Genomic DNA, 25,905 nt, shown 5'->3' on the forward strand with positions numbered 1-25,905 from the left:
AAAGTATTATCTCTGCAAGAGAAACACAGATATAGTGCTTAATTATGGGATATCTTTAAAAAAAAAAAAAAACAGGACAATTTCCTTCTCTGTTTAAAAAAGACAGGAGTATTACTTGTCAACTGGATTAAAGCTCTTGGCCTGCGAAGGCTTCAGTCAAACAGATAGAGCAGGTGAGAAAATTACGTGGATACTGACAGAAGAAATTTTCTATGAGGGAAATGGCTTGTAAGCAAGGAGGGGAGCAAGACATGTGTGCAACCTTACCCCCTCCAGACCCCAGTGGGAGAACCGGTTTTAGTTTACAAATCTCAACACTTATACCAGTGGCTATGCAGTGAGCTGTAGCTCTGACAAGGAAAGGTAGCAGCAACAGTGAGACAAGGTTGATCCATGGCAGGGCTTCCTGACTGGACTGCACCTTAGAGAATACCTGGTGACGGTCAAAGCAATACAATAATTATGCAAAACAATTCTAGGATTTTGCTGTGAATGAGATCATGCAGAGGGTGAGTGCAAAGGATTCTTGTTATTCTAAGTTTGGGGCACAGCTTGTTTAGTGGGCCTTAGCTCTGAAACCCAGTGTGACCTCTAATAGTATATTGACATGCTCCTTCTTCCTCCTTTTCTTTACTCTTTCTCCCCTCTACCTCTTCTTTTTCTTTTTCTCCTTTTTTTCTCTCTTCCCTTTCTCCTTTTCATCCTTCCCTTTCTACCTCTTACCATTCTCCTTATTTTCCTCCTTTCTTTTTCTTTTCTCTCTGTCTTCTCTCTCCCCCTTTTCTCTCCCTGTTCAGTCCCATTCCTCTCTCTCTCTCTCCTCTCTTTCTTTCTTCCCTTTCTCTCATTTTTCCTTCCTCCCTTTCCCCTTTTCTTTCTTTTCTCTTTCCATTATCTTTCTTCTTTTCCTCTTTTCAACTCCTACTTTCCCTCTTTTATCCTCCCTTTTATTCAAATTCCTTCTCCCTCTTTCCTCCTCTTTTTTTCTTATCTTCTCTTTTTTCTTGGTGATCATTTTGCTTCCTCCTACCCCATTCTCATTCATCAATCTATCTGCCCTGTTTTCTTCTAAGACTCACTTTGCATTTCCCTCTTCCTAGGAAAAAATGCCATCTTCCGGGCTATGGTCTCTGGGGAGCCCAGACCTGAGGTGCAATGGTATCGTAGCAAGGGTGATCTCAGTGATCCTAATAAGTACAAAATCTCCCAATCAGGAGGCAGTGAACATGTGCTCCAGGTAAGGAGACTGGGGTTCTTACATTAATCCGTGTTCCTTTTCCCCATCTATTCTATTCCCTCACAGCTCTCTTCATTCTACCCCCCACCCTTCCTATACACAGTCAGCAAAGAACCTCCATCACCCAAAAAAGCCAAAAAAAAAAGATTAAGACATTTCTGGTTCAGAATAACTCTATTTTCAGGAAAAGGAGAAAGAACTCAACTATAAAAAGTTACTATAGGAATAGGGAAGACCAGAGTTCATCTTCAGAGGAGGATGTTGAAGTAAAAAAAAAGCCTCTCCTACCCCAAAGAGTAGTGTTAGATGATTACCTGCCCAAAAAGAATTGATAGAACTCAAAAAAGACTTTAAAAATAAAATAAGAAAGATTGAGGAAAAGGTAAAAAAAGGAAAGAAAAAGAAAAAAAGGAAGAAAGGAAAGAAAGAAGCAAAACAATTCAAGAAAAACAAGTTATAAAAAAGAAAAACAACAAGAAAAGGATATCCATGAAGAAAATGACTCTTTGAAAATTAGAATTGGGCAAAGAGAAGCAAATGAAATGATCAGAGACCAGGAAATAATAAAATAAAATATGGAGAATGAAAAAATTGAAGAGAATGTGAGAATAAATCCAGTTTACCCTTTATTGTGACTCAGGGTCCTCTAGTTAGAGAGCAGGGTCCATACCCAGGTTGTAGTGTGTTTTTACACCCAGGGGTGTAGTTTTCATCTGAATTTTAATAGAACCTCCAGCCTCCATCGATTAAGAATGGAATGTCAACCTTAATAGAAGGAAATATACAAATTTCCATATTACCCTTTCCCAGTCTAGTCTAACATTGGGAAAAATTAAACATTTGTAATATATACACCACATGCAAATCATTTGCTGTATTTCTACTTAGCTGATTAGGTCATCACCTGAAGGTTGTTAGAAGAGGAAAAAGAAAGGAAGGAAATGCTAGAATTTTGGTTAGAAATGAGAGGGATGTTATGATAACCTTTAGAAATCCTGGACAGCTGGACTTGTCCTGTCTCCCACTTTTTTTCTTTTTAGATCAACAAGCTGACAGGAGATGACACAGACATTTTCCGATGCTTGGCTGTGAATGCGTATGGAGAAGCTATGTGCTCAGCAGGACTGACAGTCATTGAGGGTGAGCTAGTTGTGGCCAGACCAATGAGAGTTCAGAACCAAGGGGCTCTCATCCAATCAGAGTATTTTGGTAATACCCTCCCTTTTTAATAAGAATAGAAGGAAACAGTTTTTTTTTTAATTGAAGTCCAAATAAAAGTGCCTAACCTAGATCACTTTTCCTAATCTTATACACAAAGAGCTGCCAAATGGAGGGCAGAGTGACCATCATCGTAAGGACCCTTTCCCTAGAATTTTCTTTGATGAAACAAAGACCAAAACTAAAGAATTCTGGATTTGGTGTCAGAGGACCTGGGCCCAAGACCAATTTCACTTCTTATTACAGTGTGACCATTAGGAAATTTCACCTTTTGCTAGGAGAGGAACTCTATTTCCATATATTTAAAATGAAGATGTCAATCCAAGTGGCCTCTACAATCTCTTCCAACTCTGTATCTTAGATCTTATGATAGAGTCTAAATGCCACAGGACTGAGATGTAAAAAATTCCCTCAAGGGGAATAAAGTTTTTACTGCTATTATTCTCTATATTCCCAGGAATCATAGGTATTGGCTTATAAAATAATTAGAACATTCAATTTGCATATAATTTGCATGATATATTTAAAATACATAATTTACTTATAATTTGAATGATGTTAATGAGTTATCTGGAAAGAGCCTTACATTTGGATGAGGAGAACTGAGTTATAGAATCTGAATCTGCCATTCATCTTGGACAAGTAATTTCCTTTCTCTGGGTATCAACTTTTTAATCTATATAGTGAGGGGATTCAGCAAGGTCTCTTCTCTAAGGTCCCTTCCAGGTCTAATATACTATAGTTATACAGGATCAAATAAATGGATAATTTCTCTTCCCTATCTGTCCCTTCCTACCAAACTATTTTCTCTCTTTAATGCTAATATATTTTGTATTATATTAATTTTTTCCCCCTGAGGCTGGGGTTAAGTGTCTTGCCCAGGGTCACACAGCTAGGAAGTGTTAAGTGTCTGAGATCAAATTTGAACTCAGGTCCTCCTGAATTCAAGGCTGGTGCTCTATCTACTGCGCCACTTAGCTGCCCCCTGCTAATATAGTTTGAAAAACAATAAGACCAAGCTACACCTAAACTTGTCTGGCTAAGTGTCTGATTGTCACTACTGATAATTTCTCTAGTTCTTATGAATAAGAATAAAGGATAAAGAATGAATTGAATTATGGTGCATAAGAATATTCCTACAGTGTCTAAGAAAGACTACTGATGCCCTTTAATCTTTGTCTCCCTTCTCAATATTTGGATATATCTTCTCTCTTTGGCTGGAGCAGTTGGTTTTCGGAAGAATCGGAAGAGACACAATGAACCCCAGGAAGGTAGGTTGCTTAATGGAAAAATTTTCTTGGAATGCTATGAGTCTTGCCCCCCAATTCTGTACCACCCTGAAACTTGGATCCCAGAACCCTTTGCTTCCCTTTTCTTTCTTTTGAATAACCCTATAGTAGATTAGATTCTATTGATCACCCTATCACTCTGTAATAGTTTCATTTCTTATCCCTCTCCAGACCACAGGAAGGAGCTTATGGACTTTCGGAAGATCCTGAGGAAGCGGTAAGTTTGTGCTTATCCAGGGCTGGTAAGTGTTTATTAATTTACAGTTGAGGTTTGAGAGATTAAAGTATTGAAAATGAGATTTTTTTTTTCTTTACATCATGATTTTCCCAGAAAAAGAATCAAATTGACAATCAATTCAAGGGGGAGAATTGGGCCCTATCCTATTTTACTTTTCTAAATATTTAAGCACCGAAAAGGCCATTGCTCAGGGTATCATTGGGTCATAAAATTTGGAGCAGGAAACAATCTAGTGTTTCTCACTTTGTAGATGAAGAAACCGAGACATAGAGAAATGATTTGACCAAAATCTCACAAGTAGTCCCAGAAGCAAAGCTGGGATTCAAACTACAAATCCAGGATCTTTTCTGTTCATTTTCCAAATTCCTGTACCACAAAGTTCTCCATCTAGTCTCATTACTTCCTTGCTACCATAACTCCAAAGAATACTATAGAGACAAGTTGTAATGCAATCATAGTCTTTGGTCTAGAGTCAGGAAGAGCGAAGTTAAAATTCTGCTTCAGTTAATTATTTACTGTGTGATTCTGGGCACTTTGGTTGTCTCAGTTTCCTCAATTTCCTCAATTAAAATGGGAGTGGATAATAGCAGCATCTACCTTGTAAGATTGTTGTAAAGATCAAATGAAATAATATTTGTAAAAAAAATTTAATGCAGTGCTTTACACATAGTAGATACTATATAAATGTTGCCTTATCCAAGCATCATTGTTTTTCTCTTCTCTCTCTGTCGACAGATTTTCTAGGGTTTACTTACAAGCTAATTGAGCAATAATAATTCTAAGGGTTATCAGGAACCAAAGTACATCAAAAGGAATCTGAACAGGAATGAACTGCACAACAGTTTTATCTATCTATTCTGCTTCTGCCTAATTCTGTCCCATTGTGATCTCCTTTCTCCCAGCCTCTGGCTAGAATGGGAATAAGCTTCCCAGAATACCTGCATTCTTGGTGAACTCCCCAATGCCCCCTACAGCCTTAGATTTAACTCATTTTAAAAATACATGGGTAAACCTAAGCCAGTCATGTCTGCTTAAGTCTTAGTACACTGGAAAAATTGCCACTGATTGTCTCATTAATTTAAATTACAAATCCATCCTTCCATATTGGGGGCTGAAAGTAGTGGAAGAATGGGAAAAGGGAAAACTATCATATCAATATTATCACTTTTTCCCATATCCAAATCCAATTTTCAGATTCTCCCATTGTATATTTGTAATGTATCTATATCTATCTATCTATGTATATACGCACACACACACACACACACTCACACACACACACACACACTTTTGTGATAGTAATTTCTTCCACAATCATAACAAGGTAGCATAATAGTTCCTGAATTCTCTCCCTGGGGACCATATCTGGCTTGACTTGGGTGGGGTACTTGACCCTACCAATGTCTCTCCTTAGGGCACCTCCTCCTCCACCAGAGAAGAAGATGGACCCAGAACAAGTGTGGCAATTGCTGATGAATTCTGATCGGAAAGACTATGAGCGGATCTGCATGAAATATGGGATTGTAGATTTCAGGGGGATGCTTAGGAAGCTTCAGGAGATGAAAAAGGAACATGAAGACAAGATGTCTCAGGTACCAGTTCCCCCACTTGCCATCTTAGACTCCATAGAAAGGGCAATTGATTGCCAATGTCAAAATACGTGGGCTCACATTCTGCCTATGGCACTACCTCTGAAACTTTGCTTGTGCAAGTCACTTAAGGATAGCAACAACAATTGTAACAACAACAACTCACATCTAGATAGCACTTTTAATATTGGTAAAGAGTAAGACATAATTGAATAAAGTCCTGCCATCTTCTTTTATGGAATGGGAGTTTTCAAGATGATAGAAATCAATTAGTTTTCATCCTCATAAGAAAGAATGAGCTTATATTTCAGTAGATATTTAAGTGGAGATTGGAAAAAAGTTTCCTTTGCAGTTGGCAAACTTTTGGAATAGGGCATTTAAGGAGCCCACTGTATCCTTCTACACTCAAGGTCTATTTAGGAATAAGCAGAGTCAAGCTGTTTTCTTGAAAGTTAGATTCTAGGTGACAAGACAATATTATAGGATAGCTCCCTCAGAAATAAAATGTATTTTTCTCTTGATCTGGAGTGTAATGCAATAGAGAGTAAGTTGAATTTGAAATCAGAGGTTTGTTGTTGTTGTTGAGTCATTTCAGGGGACCCATTTTGGATTTTCTTGGCAAAGATACTGGAGTTATTTGCCATTTTTTTCTTCAGTTCATTTTACAGATGAGGAAACTGAGGTTAACAGGGTAAAGTGACTTGCCTAGGATCATACAGTTATTAAGTGTCTGAATTCAGATTTGAACTCAGGTCTCCCTGAATCCAAACCTGGAGCTCTATGTATTGCACTCTGAATGGGTATATCCTCAGATGCAATGAGACCTGGTAAAGTTCTTAATTTAGAAAGGTTAAGGTCATTCATTGTATCCAGAACCATCCCAAGTTGTCTTGATCTTTGTCTAGATTTTGATAACTCTGGAGGAGAGAGTGAGGCTGACACTTTTATGACATTCACGTCAACTCATATCTAATTCATTTGCAAGCCAAGACATCACCCTTATGCTATTATTGGATCTCTTCCAGAAGGAATAATGACTAACAATACCAATCTACTTTGCCACCTAGCTCAGAGGACCTGATTTCAACTGGCTTTTGCTGCTGTCTATTGTACCATTGAGCAAGTCACTTATACTCTTTTGGATTCAGTTTCCATATTTGTGAAACAAAGGGACTAGAAAATAGATGATCGCTAAGACCCTTTGTAGATCCAGATCTTTTGACCCAGTATCATTCCTAGGCAGACTTTGAGCAGAGAACAACATTGTGGGCTCCTTAACTACCCTATTCTAAAAGTCTACCAATTGTATAGGAGTTTTTTCCAATTTCTATTTAATCATTTTCTAAATGTTTAAAGTTTAAGGTCATTTCTACTTGTGAAAATGGAAAGTAATTGGTTTCTATCATCTGAAAATAATCTTTTATAAACTTGAAGATAGTTATCAACTATTGAATCTTAGTCCTTGGCCTTTGGATTGAGCTTAGCCTTCAACAAAGCACCCTGCCACAGTGTTATATGTATAGAATGAATGGATGTATCAATGAATGGATGGATGGAAGGTTGGATGAGTGGGTGAATCATGGCACATATATATTCTGATCACAATGTATTACCTACACCAACATTTTCCCAGGTTTAAGTCAAATTGACAGTTGTAACCCTGAAATTTCTCATTTTATAATTGAGGAAACTGAGACTTGGAATAGAGGAGTGATTTGTCTAAAGTGTCCCAGTAGCAAAACTGGGATTCAAACTCTAAATCCAAAGATCACTTTCCAAATTCTGCATCTCAAATCTCCCTATATAGTCTTATTACTTCTTTTCTCTCATAGCTCCAAAGAGTTCCATAGAAGCATAGAAGAATCCATTTCTGGTTTCCTTGATATCCTCTGAAACCAGCCATGTCCTTTCCTTTGATTCTCTTAAAATGTAAAGATTGTAAAATGGAAAGATTGAATTACATTGTGTTTTAAGTAGAGAAGTAGAGAAGTAACACTAAAGAAGTATTCTCTAGTTCACTGGAGAAAAGTCACAAGGAATTCTTCTGGGATGGTGGGGTTTCTATCCTTCACAGTATGTCAATGCCATCTCCAATCTGAGACACATCAAGGTCACCAAGGGTGGAGTTGCGACATTTGACCTGGAACTTGACCTCAAAAATTTTGAAAGCAAAATTTACTTGTACAAGGTAAGATTGGCTGGGGGAGAAGTGATCTGCATCATGTACAATGGGATTAAATATCTTGGGTCCCTTATCGAGCAATACCTGAGCAAACACTTCACAGAGTATCTCCTTTACCTTTGGCTAAATGGAAAATCAACAGATAGACAACATTCACTGAAAAGCCACTTAGATGGCATTCATTTCTATTATAAAATAAAAAGGAAGCAGCTGATAAGAATGCCCATAATATTTGCACCAGGTAGCCTTTGGGAGTTTCATTGATTGAATAGGCAAGATTTAGCTAAAGGGGGCACAGTGTATCATTAAAGTATTTTGTGGTGTCTCAGGGTCTCTGATATCCCAGGCTGAATGAGAAGGTTCCCACCCTTGTATTGTTCTATTGAGATTACTTTAGTTTTTTTGCTCTCACATTTTGTAAAAGCTGCTTGGGCAATAATTCCATTTTTGACTGCCCCTGGTGATTCTAGCATTAGATACTATTTTGTCTATCATTTGCATGACATCCACACCTTTTATCTTTCCCCAGTAGATAGTATGGAACCTTTTCTTCTATTTTACTTCAGTACCATATTTGCAAATGGCATGGTGCGTGGGCAAAGGCCAACTTTTTGGCCCATAATTGGGAGCTGAGCAAAAGAAGTTAAAGATCATAGCAATGACTTCTTGTTCATTTTATGTTTTTGTGCTCCACTCTTCCTCTCCCCAAAGGATGGTGAGATGATTCCCTATGTCTATGGAAACGAGAGCAAGCACTGCTTGAGGCGTTTGGGAAAGCGCTACCAATTCCACATTCAGGACCTTCGCCCAGAGGATGCTGGCATTTACCAGGTCAAGGTGGAGGATGTGGAGGTGTTTTCTACTGAATTGGAGGCAGATGGTGAGCTATGGACCATATAATTATTCAATTCACCAAGTACTTATTAAGTGACTTCTTTGTACCCAGCCCTATGAAAGCTAGGACAAAAAATATCTTCCACAAAATCTACCTTTAGAGAGCTTCTATTTTCACTGTGGAGAAGTGACATACACACATGAAACAGTTAAATTGCCATTGATTAAAATCCTATATAATAAGGGTCTGTTTCCACCCAGAGCAGAATGGAAGCTGTACTGTTATCCAGAAATAAATGTCAATCTCATTTTGCAGTACACAGGCTATCTCCCTGGTAAGATGAAGGGCCAGGACTAGAACACAGACATTCTACTCCCAAACCTAATTCTTTCTCTAAAACTTTTCATGTAAAGTGAAAGATTATGTCTTTCCTACCAAACCCCTCCTCTCTGACCCTTTGTCTGTTTATGGAGTGAAAGAATGAGAGTACCAATATCTTGGCTCCTTTTTTGAATCAACCCTAGGTCCCTGGTCAATGTATAAAAGAAAATAGCTTCTTCCCCTTTTCAAACTTCCTCATGTATTAGCGCCTGGGAGATTCTGGGTCCTCAGACTTTAGGATTCTGAGTACTCATAATCAAAGGCAAATTAGGCTTATGTGTCACTTAGAAAGATATAGAAATCAATTGTTTTTTGCTTCAAATCTAAACTCCCTAGCATGAATTCCATTCAAAAGCCCTTTCTTAGTTTACTTCCTATCTTCGCCTCCACAGTGCACATCTCATTGCTTCTAATTCCTATGACTTCCTGGCTTTGCTTTTAATACCAAACTCACCCCTTACTCCCTGTGCCTTGGACACAACTCATCTCTCCTGTTGCCTTCCTTTACACAAGTCATTACATGGTTTGAGATGGTTTTCCTACTTATTTCATTGTCATGTCTCCATCTCTAAATTGAACTGAGTATAAGTATATCTTAGGAGAAACTTAAGAGGGTGGGAATGGGAAGAACTGATGAGATGGATTTGAATGCCTTTGAGGATTCTAGTGGCTGAAGGCTGAGCAGGGGAAGAGAGAATTGAAGTCACCCAAAGTGATCAGTATAAACCCCTAAAGTCCTGAGTATAGAACCATAGCATATTAAAGCTGGAAGGACTCTTCAGACTCAATCCCTTCATTTTATAGATGAGGAAACTGAGTCCTGGATAAATTAAATTATTTATCCAAAGTCTCACATCAGTTATGTAGCCTTTCTGGCAACAGAAAAGTTACTATAGAGTCAAAAGAATGGGGAGTAGAGGACTGCAAGTGGGGAAGGAGGGAGACTTTTCTTTGAAACATATTACAATCTGAGGATTTATCTCAAACTCCTACTTATCCTGTGTTACTTCTTTGGCAGCCATCCCTGCCAGGGTTGTGAATCCCCTGGCTGAAACTCGATGTGAGGTACAGGAAGATGCTGTATTTGAATGCACCCTCTCCAATCCCTGCCCACATGCTTTCTGGCAGTTTCAACACCGACCCCTCCGGCTCAATGACAAGTATGAGGTGTCTGTGTCCCCTGATGGCCTGACCCACCGGCTGGTGGTGAGAGGGGCCCGGCATTCAGACATGGGCCTTTATTCTCTTGGCACTGGCCTCCATTCTTCTAGCGCTTGGTTGGTAGTAGAAGGTGAGCCTATCAAAACTGGGTCACACAGACTTGTTGACATCTTATTTGCCTTTAGAGAGATTCCAATTTAGGTCTAGAAAGGGAGGAAGGAGATTTCACATCATATCCAGATTGCTTTTTCAATTAGGGAAATGGAGTCTTTCAAGGTGTTAAACCTTTTCAAGGTTCAGGGTTTGGCTTTTGTTCTGAAATAGGAGTGCCACTGAGAACATTAGAATCAATCAACAAGTATTTATAAATGCTGAGTATTGTGCTGGTCACTAATGATCCTAAACTGGGTCTCCTTGCTCAAGACAAGACCTGTTCTGCTTGTCCTCAGAGGGTAGAGAATAGATGGAAGTTATAGATAAACTTAAGTTCTAGGTAAGGAAGAATTTCCAAATAATGGGAATAATCTCCCCAATGGAATAGCTCTTTCACTGGAAATTTTCAGTGGAAGCAGTGGCTACTTGTCAGAAATGTTGTAGAGGGGATTTCTATTTGGGTATGGCTTGGACAACATGACCTCAAAGGTCTTTTTCAGCTCCAACATTATGTAATCTCTCTGATACAGTGGGATGGGTGGCTTGTTGGAAGTGGGAAACATGGATTTATATAATAGGGATTTGGGTCTTTTTTTTTCTTGCACAAATATGGCTTTGATGTTCAATCCAACAACTACCTCCTGGAAGGTGAGAAGGACAAAGGTTTCCTGCCGTCAAGAGAGGGAAAGACAGATGATGATGGCAACAATGGAAGAAATAGACTTCAAGATGAAGAATCCCAGTTTTCGGACATACATGATTCAGGGAAACTCAGAAAGGAAGTGAAACCAGGAGATTGGAGTTACCTGGGGGGATCTGTCAAGGATGATGGTCATATCACAGGTGGTCCCAGAGGACATAATGATTCCCCCATGGACACAGAAGGAAATTCTGACTTAGCTTGGGACCTGGATAAGGGGATGGAGAGTCAGAAGGGATTTTACAAAGCAGAGGGAAGTAGAGACAACTCCATTGAGGGAAACCAGCTTCCTAGAGTGGCTGGTCAGGGGGAAAACTTCCCAGGGAGATATGGGCTACAGGGAGATGGTTGGGAAAGTGGAATGGACTTCATGATAGGACAACAGCAAGGCAGTGGTCGAGGGGGGGCAGAAGAGATTTGGGAGGCAGGTTCTGAAGATTTTCAGGGCAGAGGATGGGGAAATAACTTGGAAGGAAAGAAGGATAGGGGGGATAGTGGAGGGCAGCTGGGAAATTATAGCCAGGGAAAGAGAGGGAATACCCAGTGGGGACATGGGACAGGAGAGAGTAGCTTGTCTACTTCTCAGACCAGTCCAGCAGGGTCTTGGAAAAAAGGAAGGAAACTGGGAATGAGTTCAGAGGCTGATGATAATTTGAAGTTGGAAAATAGAAATGGCTCTGATTCTAAAATGGGACGGTATAGGACTCCCTGCATAGGAGAGGCAGGAGAGAAACATGACCAGGGGACTGGCCAAAGTGATGAGAGTGGTAGGGCTGGAGATCCTGAGACATGGGGGTCTCTAGGTTGGGGTAAAGGCAATGGAGACAAACTAAGGGACTTTCAGGCTCAGAGCTTATCTCGTGGCAAGAATTCATTCTTAGGACAAAAGGGCTTGGGGGAGGAAGCTGATGTGTCACTAGAAGAAGCAGGTAATGAGTCTAGCTCAGGGAGGAGAGAGTCTCTTGGGATGGAATCTATTGTTAGAACAGGATTTAAAGATGGTCTTTGGGCCTCAGGATCTGATGGAGAGAAGGGAACTGGAGACAGAGCAAGAGGCTTGCAGAAGCTTAAAGGAAGAGGTTTGGGTTCTAGAGATAATCAGGACACAACAAAGTCTCTGGTTGGGAGGCCATTGGGAGAAAGTTCCAAAGATCTAGGTTATCTCCAAGACTGGCCAGCAAGCCAAAGAGGAGCTGGGTATGGAGATGATGGAGTAGAGTCTGAAGGCATGATGAGCTCCAGGGATGACAAAAGTTTCAATCTCAGAAAAATTGGATCTAAAGATGGCCTAGGGCCCTTGAGAATAATAGGGTCTGGGCAAGGGGGAGAGGAAGGGATTGGTGCCAAAGTAGGTGAGTTGATGGAGTCCAGGAGTGGGACCGATTATGGGGATGGGCCCAGAGACCACAGGATAAAGGATAGGGATGGTTTAGGAGACCTGGGAAATGAGAGAGGTAATAGGGATGGTTTAAAGAGTTCAGAGAGAATGAGGTCTAATTATGGAGCCAGTTTAAAAGATATCTCAGGGGATAGAAGAAGGAAGGAGCCTGGTGTTGAGGGTGGTTATACAGGTGGCTTAGAGGGTCCCGGGGGAATGCAATTAGGGAGTGAGGAAAATAATATACATGATTTAGGGAATCTTAGAAGAATGGGGCCAGGGGATGAAGGGATTTTCAGGGGAGATTTAGAAGGTTATGGGAATGACTTTGGGGATTCTGGAGGAAGAGGATCAGAGAAGGAAGGAGGTTATAGGATTGGTTTGGCTGGTTCTGGGGGAGTAGGATTAGTGGATAAGTGTAATTATAAGAGTGGTTTAGAAGGTCTTGGGGGTTTGGAGTCTTGGAGTGAGGGAGGTTATAGAGGTGACTCAGGAGGTCTGAGGGGATCAGGAAGTGAGGGAGGCTATAGCAGTGGGTCAGGGGATCCTGGGAGAATGGGATTAGGGGGTGAAGGAGGCTATGGAAGTAGTTCAAGGGGTCCTAGGGGAAAGGGGTCAAAGAGTGAGGGAGATTTAAAAGTGGGCCCAGGGGGCCCTGATGAAATGTGGTTAAGAGATAAGGGAAGTTATAGAGGTAGTTTAGGATCAGGAATGGGGTCAGAGGATGAGGTAGATTATGGGAGTTGCTTAAAGGGTCCTAGGAGAATAGGGTCAGGGGGTAAGGGAGGCTATGAGAGTCCTAAAGGGGTAGGGAGTGAGAGAGGACATAAGGGTAGTTTAGAGAATCCTAGGAAAATGGAGTTACAGGGTGATAGAATTTATGAAAGTGGTTTAGGGAATTCTGAAAGAATAATGTCAGAGATTGAAGGAGATTATGGAGATGGTTCAAAATATCCTGGAGGCACAGGGACAGGGAGCAAGGGAGACTATGGAGATAGCTTAAAGGGATGTGGGGGAATAGGATCAGGAGTTGAAGATGGACATGAAGGTGGCTTGAGGAGTTCTATGAGAATGGGGACAAATGATAAGGGAGGTTATGGAAGTGGTTTAGGGAATTCAGGAAGAATACATTTAGAGGTTGAGGGGAATTATGGAGGTGATTCAGAGCATCCTAGTGGAATAGGGACAGTGGGGAAGAGAGGCTATGGAAATAGTTTTAGGGGTTCTGGGGGAATAGGGTCAGGAATTGAAGATAGATATGAGGGTAGCTTGAGGAATATTAAGGGAATTGGGGCAGAAGGTAAGGGAAGTTATGGAAGTGGCTTAAGGGATTCTGGGGAAATGTGGTCAGATGTTGAGAGAAGTGATGAAGATGGCTCAGGGTGTCCTGAGGGAATGGTGTCAGAGGGTAAGGGAGGTTATATGGGTGATTTAGAGGATCCTAGGGAGATGGGATGTGGTTTTGGGGGAGGATATAAAAATGGCTTAAGGGTTTCTCAGGGAATGATGTTTGGAAAAGGTGATAGTTTCAGGAATAATTCAAGGGGCTCAGATATAATAGGACCAGAGGATGAAACAGGACATGGAGCTAGATCCCAAAATCAAGGGGCAGTGGGATCCTGGGGAAAGGGTGGTTTGAGAGATGGGAGAAGAAGTCCAGGGACTATAGGTTCTATTGGTAAATTTGGTCCTGGAGTTCTTGGGGCAGCTGGGTCTAAAGGGGAAGGATGTGTTGGAAATAGGTCAGGAGGCACAGAAGGAATGAAGTCTTGGGGTAGGGATGATTATGGTGAAGGATTTGGAGATTCCTACACTTTAAAAGCAGGGGAAAAAGCAGTTTATGGGCATAGGTCTGAGAGTCCAGAATCAATGGAGCTTGTTTCAGGAGTAGGGTCTAGGGAGGATTCAATAGGACGAAAGCCACAAAGACCTGGGGGCAGTGGGAATTGTGGGGATAGGTTTAGAGGCCCTCATGCTATGGATCCTGGAGTGGGAGCTAGTTATTTGGATAATTCCAGGAGTTCCAAAGTCATGCCATCTGAAGATGGCATGGGTCCTGAAAGCCTAAGACTTGGTGGGTCTGGACAGGGGTCAAGTTATAAGGATAAGGCAGGAATTTCAGCACTTCTTGAGGCTAGAGGCAAAGAAGGGTATGATGATGAGTCAAGGGGTCAAGAAGCTCAGGGATCAAAGTATAAAGGAGGTTATAGAGAAGGTTTAGGAGATTCTGGGAAAATGGGATTGGAAGGTGAAGCAGATAATAGAAGTGGTTTAAGGAGTCCTGGAAGAAAGGAATCAAGTGGCGAAGCAGGTGATAAGGGTATTTTAGGGAGTTCTTGGGTAATGGGAACAAGAGCTCAGGGTTATATAGATGACATAGGTGATCATGAGAGAATGGGATTATCAGCAAAGGAAAGTCATAGAAATGATTTAAATGATTCTAGGAGTATGGGGTCTGGTACTGAGGGGAATTATGGTGGTGGCCCAGGGAGTTCTGGACCATTGGAGTCATTGGATAGCCTAGGATATGGAGACAAGTCCCGAGGACAAGGGGAATTAGAATTTTGTCAGGGCAGGGGTCCAAGGCAGTCTGGGGTTGGAGCAAGTTACATGGATGATTCAATAGGAGACAAAGTAATGGAATCCCTGAATGGAGCAGGTTATGGTTATCAGAGTGGCTCTGGGATTCCTGGAAGAATAGGGTCTGGAGTGGAGACAGCATCTAGGTCTGGGGTCTCTGGGTTGATGGAATCTTGGGATGGGAGGGATTTCCCTCCTGGTCATCCAGGTTCCAGAGATGGCTCTAGAAGCCCAGGGGAATTAGGAGACTTATGTTATGCAGGAGGGAGAATGGGAACTGGAGGAGGGCAAGATAGGCAGGGCCTCCAGGGGTATCCAGGTAACAGAGAATTCCTTGACAAGGAGGGACTACCTGTGAATAGAGCTGCTGAGCTTGGGAAAAATACCAGCCTGTACACTACTAGAGGAAGCTTGAGAGGAGAGCATGGGGACAGAGCTGATGGCCAAGGAGGATTGGAATATCAGGGAAATGGGACTTCACTGGGTGGCCCAGGGACAGGGAAAGGATCAGGGAACTCAAATATTTCAGCCTGGGGTCAGGGTACATACTCCAGGCAGGGAGAAGAGAACCTTCATACTAGGACAGGAAGCCAAGGGATAGGAGATACTCAAACAGGTGCTAAGAAAAGCCTAGGGCCAGGCCATGGTGGAATAAGTGCCAAGAACAGTCACCAAGACTCAGGGGCACAGGGTAGCCCTGAAGCAAAAAATACCACCATTAATGGGATCCAGGGTGCTCTGAATGGAGCAGGGGCTTATGATTCCTGTGATGGCAGGAGGTTTGTGCCAGGCCATACAGGAATTGGCAGATGGGATGAGGCAGGATCCCTGGATGGTAGAGGGGAAACCTCTGGAGTGTCAAAGGACTCAGGTGTGCTAGGAGGAGTGAATTCTAGTCAATGGAGAGATCAGTTTGCTAATGGAATGCAGCAGTCAGGGATGGATGGTGTTCTGAAAGGGCAAAATGGAAGGAAAAATTATGGGGGTGAGTCAGGGGGAAGCAGGAAGCCAGGATTCATGTTGGGCATAGGGGGAGGCTTAGATGGCAAAGGTCCATCAGGATCCAGGGAAGATCTGGAGTGTCTAGATGGCAAAACTATTAGGTCAGAAGATTTGGGATCCCCAGAGAACTATGGGAGGAGAAAGGAAGGAGAGACCTCCCCCTATACCAGGGGAAGAAAGACTAGGGATGGAACCATGGTTGTTGATGGATCAGAGGAGCAGGGATGGAATAGGTCAGAGACTGGATCAGAAGCTAGGAGAGGAATTTCAGACAGATTGAAGTCTGGGGAAGGAAGGGTTTGGGGATCAAGATATGGAACCGAGAGCACAAGGCTGCCAGGAGAACCTCAGAGAGGAGACTGGAGCAGGGATCCCATGGGCCATGAGGGCAACAGGAAAGATGGTTTGGACAGAATTTCAACTTCCCAAAGGTCAAGATACAGAAACAAGCAAGGCATAGGCAATTTCTTTGAGGAAGCCCAAGGTAAGTATTTACCAGCTGGCCACCCATTAGGGGTGGAGGTTGACTTCTGGGAGAAATCGTTTGGGTTACTGGGAATCAGCATGTTGAGCCCAGTTCAGGTGGGGGGAGTTCTAGTCTACCCCTTCATTCTCAAGAATCAAATACATTGATTTTTCAAATATAGGGGAGATTGTTCCCTGGTCCTCTTGTCCCTCACACAGATGGGATCCTGACTCTAAAGTGTCTTAATTTAATCTTTGAGATGAATGTGTTCCAATCCTCTGTCACCTAAGCCATTTGATGACAACCTGCTCCCCTCCCCCAATTCATGGGTTATTCTGCATCTCATTGTCTTTTATTAATTTAACTAAAGTTCCTTCCTCTTACCTCGACTGTCCCCTAACCTAAAAACTGGCCATTTGGTTTCTGCCCCATGGTCTTTGCTGCTGGCATTGTCACCAGAACCCCTCAGATATTCATAGCAGGGATCATAACCAGTCTTCCAGATATCAATCAGACAAAGAAACTGGGAAATGGATCTGGGCTATAGGGAACTCTCTGTCTAGCTTTTGTCTGGCTCTTGGTCTGTGACTCAGGACCTCCCCTTGTCTTTCTAGGGCCATCAGGTCACTTTTCCCAAGGCCTAGCTGACACGGAAGCCCAGAAAGGGGAAGAAGCTGTGCTCTCTTGTACCCTGACCGGCGGCCTGGTAACTGGTGCCTGGTTCAAGGATGGAGTGAAGGTACCCCTCCCCTTGTACCTCAAAAAAGATTGGGAAAGAAAAGAAAATTTCACCTTACAAGAAGCAATGGTGTGAGAGTAGTAAACCCGGGTTCTAGCATCAGCCCTGCTGTTAACTGCAGGATCTTGAGCAAATTCTTTTTTCTCTTGAGACCTCTCTGAGGGTGTTAGATGAGATGATCTGTAAAGTTTCTTTACCTTGGACCCAGCTTCCTGAGTACATTTTAAATATTATTTTAGTTGTATTAATTGATTTACATTCCAGGCAAGGAAGGGAGCTCCATTCCCTCATACATTTGTAGCCGGGGCAGCTGGTTGGCCAACCAGGGGAGGGTGATGGGGAGCAGATGCAGTGTCATTGTTTCCTACTGTGGTTCTTGCTACCAGCTCACTACCCAAGATGGGGTCATCTTTGAGCAAGACGGCCCCACTTACAGACTCCGAATACCCCAAGTGCAGGAGGCCCAGGCTGGAAAATACATGTTTGTAGCCGGGGATCACATGAGTGAGGCTACTCTGAGCATCCGAGGTGAGGCCCCACCCCCATTTCCTTATCCACATCCAGGCTGCTTCCAGACTAAAAAGCAAAAACAAACAAAAATCTCAGATGAGCCCATTTTGGTTGACTTTAACAATGGATTACCTTCAGCTGGTGTTAATATCTATAGGTGCCCCCTAATCTGTTCTCAACTTCTCCTGGGTGCCTTCCTCCTGTAGCTCCCCATATGAGCCCAGATAATGTAAAATCTTACAGATTTCTTGTAGAATTATCCTGAAATGAATAGAAGCAGCAGGGAAAAATCTGTGACTATCTCCTGCCAACCCTCAAATCCTACAATATATAGAAGTAAATATATGCAAATATACATTTATATATGTTTAAATAATGCATTATACATGTGTAAATTATAGATAAATATAAGTTAACTTCTATAAATATTTGGTTTTTCTGCTTGTTTTGATTATTTATCTTATTATTCTATTCTACTGCATGAATAATTGAGTCAACTATTGAGCCATGGAAAGGTTTTGGAGTCAGAGAACTTGGGTTTAAATCCTGAGTGTCACCGTTCTTGTAATCTTGGGCAAAGCACTTCATTTTTCTTGATCTCAGTTTCCTGATCTGTAAATGGAGGGGGGGAGGGGGAGGACTTTATTGAACTATCAATATGTGCTGATAAATATTTAACAACTGGCTCTTCAAAAAAATCATCTACCCATGACACATTTTAGTTTAATCTGCATCACTAACATTTTCTCCATATTTTATTAAGTCTAGACAACCAACAACAATGAATCAAAGCCCTGATTTGTAGTATTTGTAGATTATTGAAGTGTAAATGCTTACAGTGAGAGCTTGGCACTCAGCTAGCCAGTAAGAGCAGGCTCCAGCACACCACCAGAATGGATGATCTCAAAGGCCTCCCCCAAGTCTCTATCTATCTAGATGCTTAATGACTCTATCCACGTCTTATACCCAAATCTAGGCTTCTCTCATTCAAAGCCCTTGTTATTGAGGTAGTTGTCACAAATATTTGGGTCCTTAGACCATCTTAAACATTTTAAATCTTTAGAATATCATCAAATATTTGGGCCTTTTATCACAAAAACTTGAGCCCATAGACCATTTTAAACACTCCAAACTTTTAAAATAGTATCAAACATTTGGGCATTTTATCACAAGTATTTGGACATTTAAGGGTCCTAAATCTTTTATAGAATAGAATCAAACCCTTGCTCAGCTTGAAAAGATTCTTCTAGTAAAGATTCAGTTTCTCTATCTGTAAAATGCATGAGTTTCCCTACATGAGTCCCTAGATTCCCTTCCAACTTTAACTACTGTTATCAAACCACTTCATAATTTCCTCCATTCTATTTCCTCATATGGTTCCTTCTGGCTTTAATACTTCATGCTGATGCCAAAGCCCATTTATTTGTCCCATCTATTTATTTGTTCCTCAAGAGTGAGAGGGCCTCTGCTGACTGTGATGATCTTTTCTATTGTCTTCCCCTAACCCCATGCTAGAGCTCCTGCTCTCTTTTTTCTTCCATGATACAACAGCCCCTACAATCATTATCTGCATTTATATAGTGTTTTAGAGTCTGCAAAAGGCTTAGCTCACAGTTGTGAGACAGAACACTACCTCCTTCTTGCTGGGGCTTATTTCTCTGCTCAGAGCAGTGCCCAGGGACTATGTTTATTTCTGAATTAATCCCTTGTCCCATTTTGTTTAGAACCCCCAACCATTGCCCAGGATATGCTGGAGAAACTGAAGGAACCACTGGTGGTCAAGGCAGGGAAGACTGTCATCATGAAGATCCCATTTTCAGGAGAAACGCCTGTTCAAGTTGCCTGGAAGAAGAATGGGGCAGAAGTGGAGGGAGGCAACAAGGGAGCCCAGATGGAGCAGGGGGACAACTTCACCCGCCTGTGCCTCCCCAGTGCCAGTCGCAAGGACAGTGGGCAATACAGTGTGAAACTGAAGAATGCAGGGGGCTCAGTGGAGGCTCAACTCACCCTGGAGGTTATAGGTGCCAGACTTAGCTCTCCCTTCTGGCCAGGGTTCCCCAGGGATTGTGCAGGAGGTCTTGGGTTGGTCTTAGTCAGACAGAGGGGATGCTAGACCATATTGTGGGGCTTTGATAGACATTGTGTCATTTGAAGTGGCAGGATCTAAGTTCAAATCCCACCCTGTGAATGATTTCTAAAGTTCTTTGTAGCTCCAGATCCTATGAATGGATGTTTCTTGGGTATCATTCATTTTGTTGTCCAAACTTTCCTGCTCTCTGGTTAGCTTGACCTATCCTAGAAGAAGGATGGTTGGAGTCCTAGGTACTCTGTACCTAGCTCATGTGGGTATAACAGGTAGCCAATGGATGCAGCAGGGTCCAAAGACAGAAGTAGGATGGCAATCCCTGGGCCAGAACAGGCAAATTCCTACCATGTGTGGCAGAGAAGCTCCTGGGAAGGGCTGTAGGGGCCTTCTTGCCTTGCTAGAAGCCCAGCAGACTTACATTTAGCACTTGGCTATCACTCAAAGCTGGGTGTAATGGAAGGAATTCTGGATTCTGAGTCAAAGTCTTTGAATTCAAAGCCCAACTGGGCTACTTCCTACTTTTGTGATGCTGGACGAATTGTTTGATGCTCTTTGAAGCTCAATTTCCATTACCTCTAAATGTGGACGTTTTAACTTAAATAAATAAATAAAAAGTCCCTTTAGCTCTAAATTCTATGAAAAATGCACATGACTCCACCAGCCATCACAGTGTCCCATGGGTGGTCTAATTCTGGAAGGAATGTGGTGAAGACATTGTTAGCTTGTCTACTGCAGGGGAAAAGAGCCCCCAGGTAAAGCTTCCTCCAAACACACACACACACACACACACACACACACACACACACACACACACACACACACACACACACACATTTAACCACTCCTATTCCCTTTGGCCCCCAGACAAGCCGCAGCACCCACAAGGCCCTCTGAAGGTCCAGTACTGTCGGGGGGCGGGCATCAACTTGAGCTGGCAGCCTCCGAGGGATGACGGGGGCCGAACTGTGCTGACCTATGTGGTAGAAAGGCAGCAGGCTGGTAGGACCACTTGGCTGAAGCTTGGAGAAACCCCTGGAAATGTCACCACCTTCTCTGATACCCGAGTGGAACAAGGAAAGAAGTATACCTTCCGAGTACGGGCAGTGACCTTGGAGGGTTCTGGAGAGCCTCTAGTGTCAGAGGAGCTGCTGGTGGTTTCTGAAGGTGAGTGGGAGGGTCATGGAGCCAGGACCAAGCCAGGGATGTTGGGAACTACAGCTTTCCCTGGGAGAGGTTCGTTAGGCCCTTGAGATTCTGAGGCAAAGGACTGGACCAGACAATTTGAGGAGGTGTTTTCCATAGTAGAGGCCATGATAACCTCTCCTCTACCTTCATTTATCTCTCAACTAGATTTTTTTTTTTGGTGTCAGAGCAACTCCAAGGCCCATCCTATCTCTAAATCAATGAATTTATGACCTTATGATCCTACCTGTAATAACCTGTGTCACTCTAGTGAAATCATTTATCACTTAATCTCCTTCCACATGTTCTGTTCTTTGAGAGGATTGGGCTAAATAGGATCCTTCCAGATCCAGATCCATGACTGTAACCAAGCCACTTAGCACCCTACTGCTACAGGTAGCTCTCTAAGACTATAGTTACAAAACAATCAATAGCCTGCACTGATAGCAGCTACTTTGCCAGACACTTCCTGTGTGGATGGAATCACATGGAATGGGTAGGAGAAGATTACCTAGTCCTTGGCTCTGGGACGGAAGAGAAACTTTGAGTAGGTTGCCTTCATTGTCGATGCCTCAGAATTCCAGTTTGGGAAACACCAGACTCCAACCTCCATCCAATCTTCACTGACCTGGGGAAAACTTGCTGGAGGTTCTAAGATATCAGGGAGCACATCAGGCTACTGTTTCCTCTCTGCTCCATCCAGGGTAGGGTGATCTCCCCGTAGGATGCTTGACATGATGCAATATTTTCTCTTCCCTAGAAAAGCAAACGAGCAATGTCAATGTTCCTTCTGTGCTTTCTAGAGTAGTCTGACCCTAATATGTCTTTACATTGTCCCTTGATCTTTCTCATAGCTCGTCCTAGACCCCCTTCAGCTCCAACCATTACATCTGCTACCAGCCAGGGTATCACCCTGGCCTGGACAGCACCCCAGGGCCAAGGTAGTGCTCACCAACTTGGCTACTTGATTGAGAAGAGGAAGAAAGGAAGCAATACATGGACAGTTGTCAATGATCAGCCTGTTTCTGGTGAGCAATGGAATATGGAGATGGTTGGGTTAAGGTGGTACAGAAGAATAGGAGGCACTAGGAAACAAGTCTCTGTGCCCAACTAAGTTGCCAACAAGCAAGGCAATATTTTGCTTTCTTTCCTATTTTCAACTCTAGGGATCCTAGCCCAGGCCAATACAATTCCTAATAATTCAACAAAAACACATTCCTTAACCTCCCACTTTCTCAGCCTTACAACTCTTACTGATTATTAGTTCATCGTGATTTAATAAAAAAAGATTTTAATATTTTAGAATGAAAATAGATCTTAGAGATAATCTACTTTAACTTGTTCATTTTACAGAGAAAGAAACAGAGGCCCATAAATAGCTAAATAGTAGAGGAGCTAGAATTCAAATCCAAATTGTGGAATACCACAATGGAATTGTTAGGACAACATGGTGCCAGTCTTAGCCCTATCACTAACTTTCTGTGGGACCTTGAGTAAATTACAGTTTTTGTGCCTCAGTTCCCTTATTCATAAAGTGGAGGGAATTTCTTTTTCTCTACTAACTTTATAGGGGTATGAGAGAAAGAAAGAATGTATAAAGAGCTTGAGATAAAATACTTTATTTTATATATATATATATATATATATATATATATATATATATATATATATATATGTATATATGTATACAAACATATAGAGTTGTTGTCTAACATAAGTTTGACTCTTTTCCAGATTTTAAATGAGATTTTCTTGGCAAAATTACTAAAGTAATTTGTCATTTCCTTCTCATATATATAATATATATACACACATATACATTCACATGTATATAAACATATACATATATAAACATATACCTACATATACATATATGTACATGTACTTTATATTATGTACATTTGTATATACATAATTATAAATATATACTTTTATATACATACTTTTAAACATACCTATATCCATATTTATTTATTTATTTATTTATTGCCTGAGGCTGGGGTTAAGTGACTTGCCCAGGGTCACACAGCTAGGAAGTGTTAAGTGTCTGAGACCAGATTTGAACTCAGGTCCTCCTGAATTCAGGGCTGGTGCTCTATCCACTGTGCCACCTAGCTGCCCCTATCTATATTTATTTATTTATTTTTCTGAGGCAATTAGGGCTAAGTGACTTGTCCAGGGTCACACAGCTAGGAAATATTAAGTGTCTGAGGCCACATTTAAACTCATGTACTCCTGATTTCAGGGCTGTTAATTGTATATCCATACTTTATTTCATATATATATATATGTATATATATATATGCTTTATTATATATAGCCTTTATTAGATATTTATATACTTTATTATATATATATGTGCATACTTTATATACATATATATATTATTATTATCCATGCTTTACTATATACCCAAGCCTTCTTAAATATTCATATAATATTTATTTCTTCATCATTAAAAAAATGGAGGGATTGGATTCAATGATCTCACCCCCAGGAGACTTTGTTTGGACTGTAGTCCACTATTGCCCATGATCTCTGTAGTCCAAAGGGCTCTGCTCACCATGAGAATCTTGCTATAGGTTTAGCCAGTCATAATGAAATGGATGGGGGAAATAGTAGGATACCTACCTGGAAGGCTTTCTAGGGAACTGAAGCTCAGATTTGCTGCTGTATTTCTGGGACTAACTGGAGCTTCTGGATATTCACAGAGAGGAAATGGATGGTAACGGATGTGCTTCAGGGCTGTCAATATGAGTTCCGAGTGACTGCTGTGGGGGCATCTGGCCCTGGTGAGCCTGGACCTCCATCAGATGCGGTTTTTGCTCGAGACCCTATGAGTAAGTGATGTCAACACTGGGAAGACAGCTCTGGGAGCAATGGGTAAAAAATGAGAAGTCAAAGATTGGATAGTATAGGAAAATCAAAATTCAGGAAAAGACAGGAAATCCAAAGGTCAGGAGCAAGATGTTCTTAGTGATTCAGCATATGGATGGAGCATAAAGAGTTCCTTAAATAGAGAATAGGAACAATGTAGACTCCTCAGACTAGAAGGTCCTCCTATTCAATTCCCCCTGCTACCAGCCTCTACACAAGACAGGCTCCTAATCCAGCCTAACCAGATAGGCAGTTTGTACAGTCTTGTAAATGGTCACTCACTATGGGAAGAAAATTAACTGTACCTGGTGAGATGCAGAGGGAGATTGTGTACTCACCCAGCAGCAGGGAGGAACATTTCTGATAAGTTTTTGGTAAATTTACGGATGTCAAGGAGTTGCAGGGCAGTTACTTATTTGTCTTTCTATCTTCTAGGAAACCCCACGCAGATTAGAGTAGGTACAAAGTAGATACTCAGTAAATGTCTGAATTTACTCACTGAGCAAATGAATGAAATGAAAAAATGATCTACAGAGAAACATATTCTATAATCTATATCTATATGCTTTTGTCTATTTATTCATTTATTCATTCATTCCTTTTCTATTTATCTACTTACTTGTCTGGTAATATATTAATGAATCAATCCATTTATTTGGTGTTGTCTGAACTCGATACTTTGGAGATTTATTATATATAGCCTTTATTATATGTATATATATATATCTTATTATATATATGTGTACATACTTTATATACATACATATATATATGCTTTATTATTATTCATGCTTTACTATATATCCAAGCCTTCTTAAATCTTCATATAATATTTCTTCATCATTAAAAAATGGAGGGAATGAACTTCTTCATCATTAAGAAATGGAGGGATTGGACTCAATGATCTCACCCCCAGGAGGCTTTGTTTATATTATAGTCCACTATGGCCCATGATCTCCAAAGGACTACAGAGCTTCCCCATTAGGAGTTTCCCTATCTGGATAAAATCACTATTCCAGCATCTCCAAAACATGAAGGTGAATATGCAAGCAAAAAAGATACACTTCCTTTCATATTCCTTGCAAATATCTAACATAAATCTAACAAGTTTCTCAGTCTTCACTAGATACATAGATATTGGAGTAGTAGTGAGGGAAATAAAGAAGAGCCCTTATTGATAGAGTATCCAGGATTGTAGATCTCTTAATACATTTGAATAAAGCCACTAAGAGAGCATGGCTTTGAAATAGGCATTTAATATATGGACTAAAGAAAAAATGGATTGCCACACATAGTTGTCAACATGAATTCTACGCAATAGTTGTGAGGTCGTACGGACCCGGGCAACTTGGACTCGAGATCTCATGAAGACTCATCTGTCTCCAGAAAGTTGAATAAAAATTTTTTAGAAACATTTTATTTTCAGTTGAAATTGTCTCCTTTCATCTACCCCCTTTCCTACTCATTGAGAAGGCAAAAAATACTATACTTGTTGTTTGTCCTTTGTTCTCGAGAAGGGCCATTACATCAGGGAGGTAGCATGACAAGCATGTGAATTAGATTTAAGTGAGGGAGGGCTGTGCAAGGTCACCTGCCTCACTTTCCCCTCCAGAATTATCTGGACCCAGTGGCCAGATCTAGATCAGGATGACTGGATGGCCTTGGATGCAATGAGAGACCTTGGCCTTTCTAAGCTAAGATTTTCAATAGGTCTCAGTTTGACTGAGGCTATATCTATTCTATGATTAAGGATAGGTAGCAATTAAGGCAAAGAAGCTCCTCTTTCATCTTGGACCAGAAACCCTGTGAGTCACATTATTGACTAGGTGACTATACCTATGAAGTCATGCAAAACGTATTTCCACATTAGCCATGCTGGGAAAAAAAGCGAGAAAAATAGAGAAGAAAAAATAAGGTCTGCATGCACTCAGAGGCTATCAGTGCTCTCTCTCTAAGTAGACATTTTTTTTTTTATTCTGAGTCCTTTGGAATTATCATTGTATTGATCAGCCTAATTCTTTTAGTTGATTGTGCTCTTGTTATTATTGGATACAGTGTTCTCCTATTAGAAAATAATGAGAAGTCAACTGAAATCTACAGTG

At 41.4% G+C, this 25,905-nt stretch overlaps 1 protein-coding gene across 1 annotated transcript in view; it reads left to right on the forward strand.

Annotated features, from left to right (window-relative positions):
- IGFN1 (immunoglobulin like and fibronectin type III domain containing 1) overlaps positions 1 to 25,905 on the forward strand; it is a 41,959-nt gene that overhangs the window by 9,083 nt on the left and 6,971 nt on the right. Inside the window, exons 5-20 of the mRNA XM_074264663.1 lie at positions 1,101 to 1,237; positions 2,278 to 2,377; positions 3,682 to 3,726; positions 3,916 to 3,961; positions 5,397 to 5,574; positions 7,646 to 7,759; positions 8,465 to 8,633; positions 9,988 to 10,260; positions 10,932 to 11,912; positions 13,599 to 16,427; positions 17,024 to 17,148; positions 17,535 to 17,676; positions 19,383 to 19,679; positions 20,609 to 20,908; positions 21,781 to 21,954; positions 23,638 to 23,766. Coding sequence (XP_074120764.1) covers positions 1,101 to 1,237; positions 2,278 to 2,377; positions 3,682 to 3,726; positions 3,916 to 3,961; positions 5,397 to 5,574; positions 7,646 to 7,759; positions 8,465 to 8,633; positions 9,988 to 10,260; positions 10,932 to 11,912; positions 13,599 to 16,427; positions 17,024 to 17,148; positions 17,535 to 17,676; positions 19,383 to 19,679; positions 20,609 to 20,908; positions 21,781 to 21,954; positions 23,638 to 23,766 — 6,039 coding nt within the window. The remainder of the gene's footprint in view (positions 1 to 1,100; positions 1,238 to 2,277; positions 2,378 to 3,681; positions 3,727 to 3,915; positions 3,962 to 5,396; positions 5,575 to 7,645; positions 7,760 to 8,464; positions 8,634 to 9,987; positions 10,261 to 10,931; positions 11,913 to 13,598; positions 16,428 to 17,023; positions 17,149 to 17,534; positions 17,677 to 19,382; positions 19,680 to 20,608; positions 20,909 to 21,780; positions 21,955 to 23,637; positions 23,767 to 25,905) is intronic.

Source organism: Sminthopsis crassicaudata, chromosome 4 (assembly GCF_048593235.1).
Source record: "Sminthopsis crassicaudata isolate SCR6 chromosome 4, ASM4859323v1, whole genome shotgun sequence".
Classification (NCBI taxonomy): domain Eukaryota; kingdom Metazoa; phylum Chordata; class Mammalia; order Dasyuromorphia; family Dasyuridae; genus Sminthopsis; species Sminthopsis crassicaudata.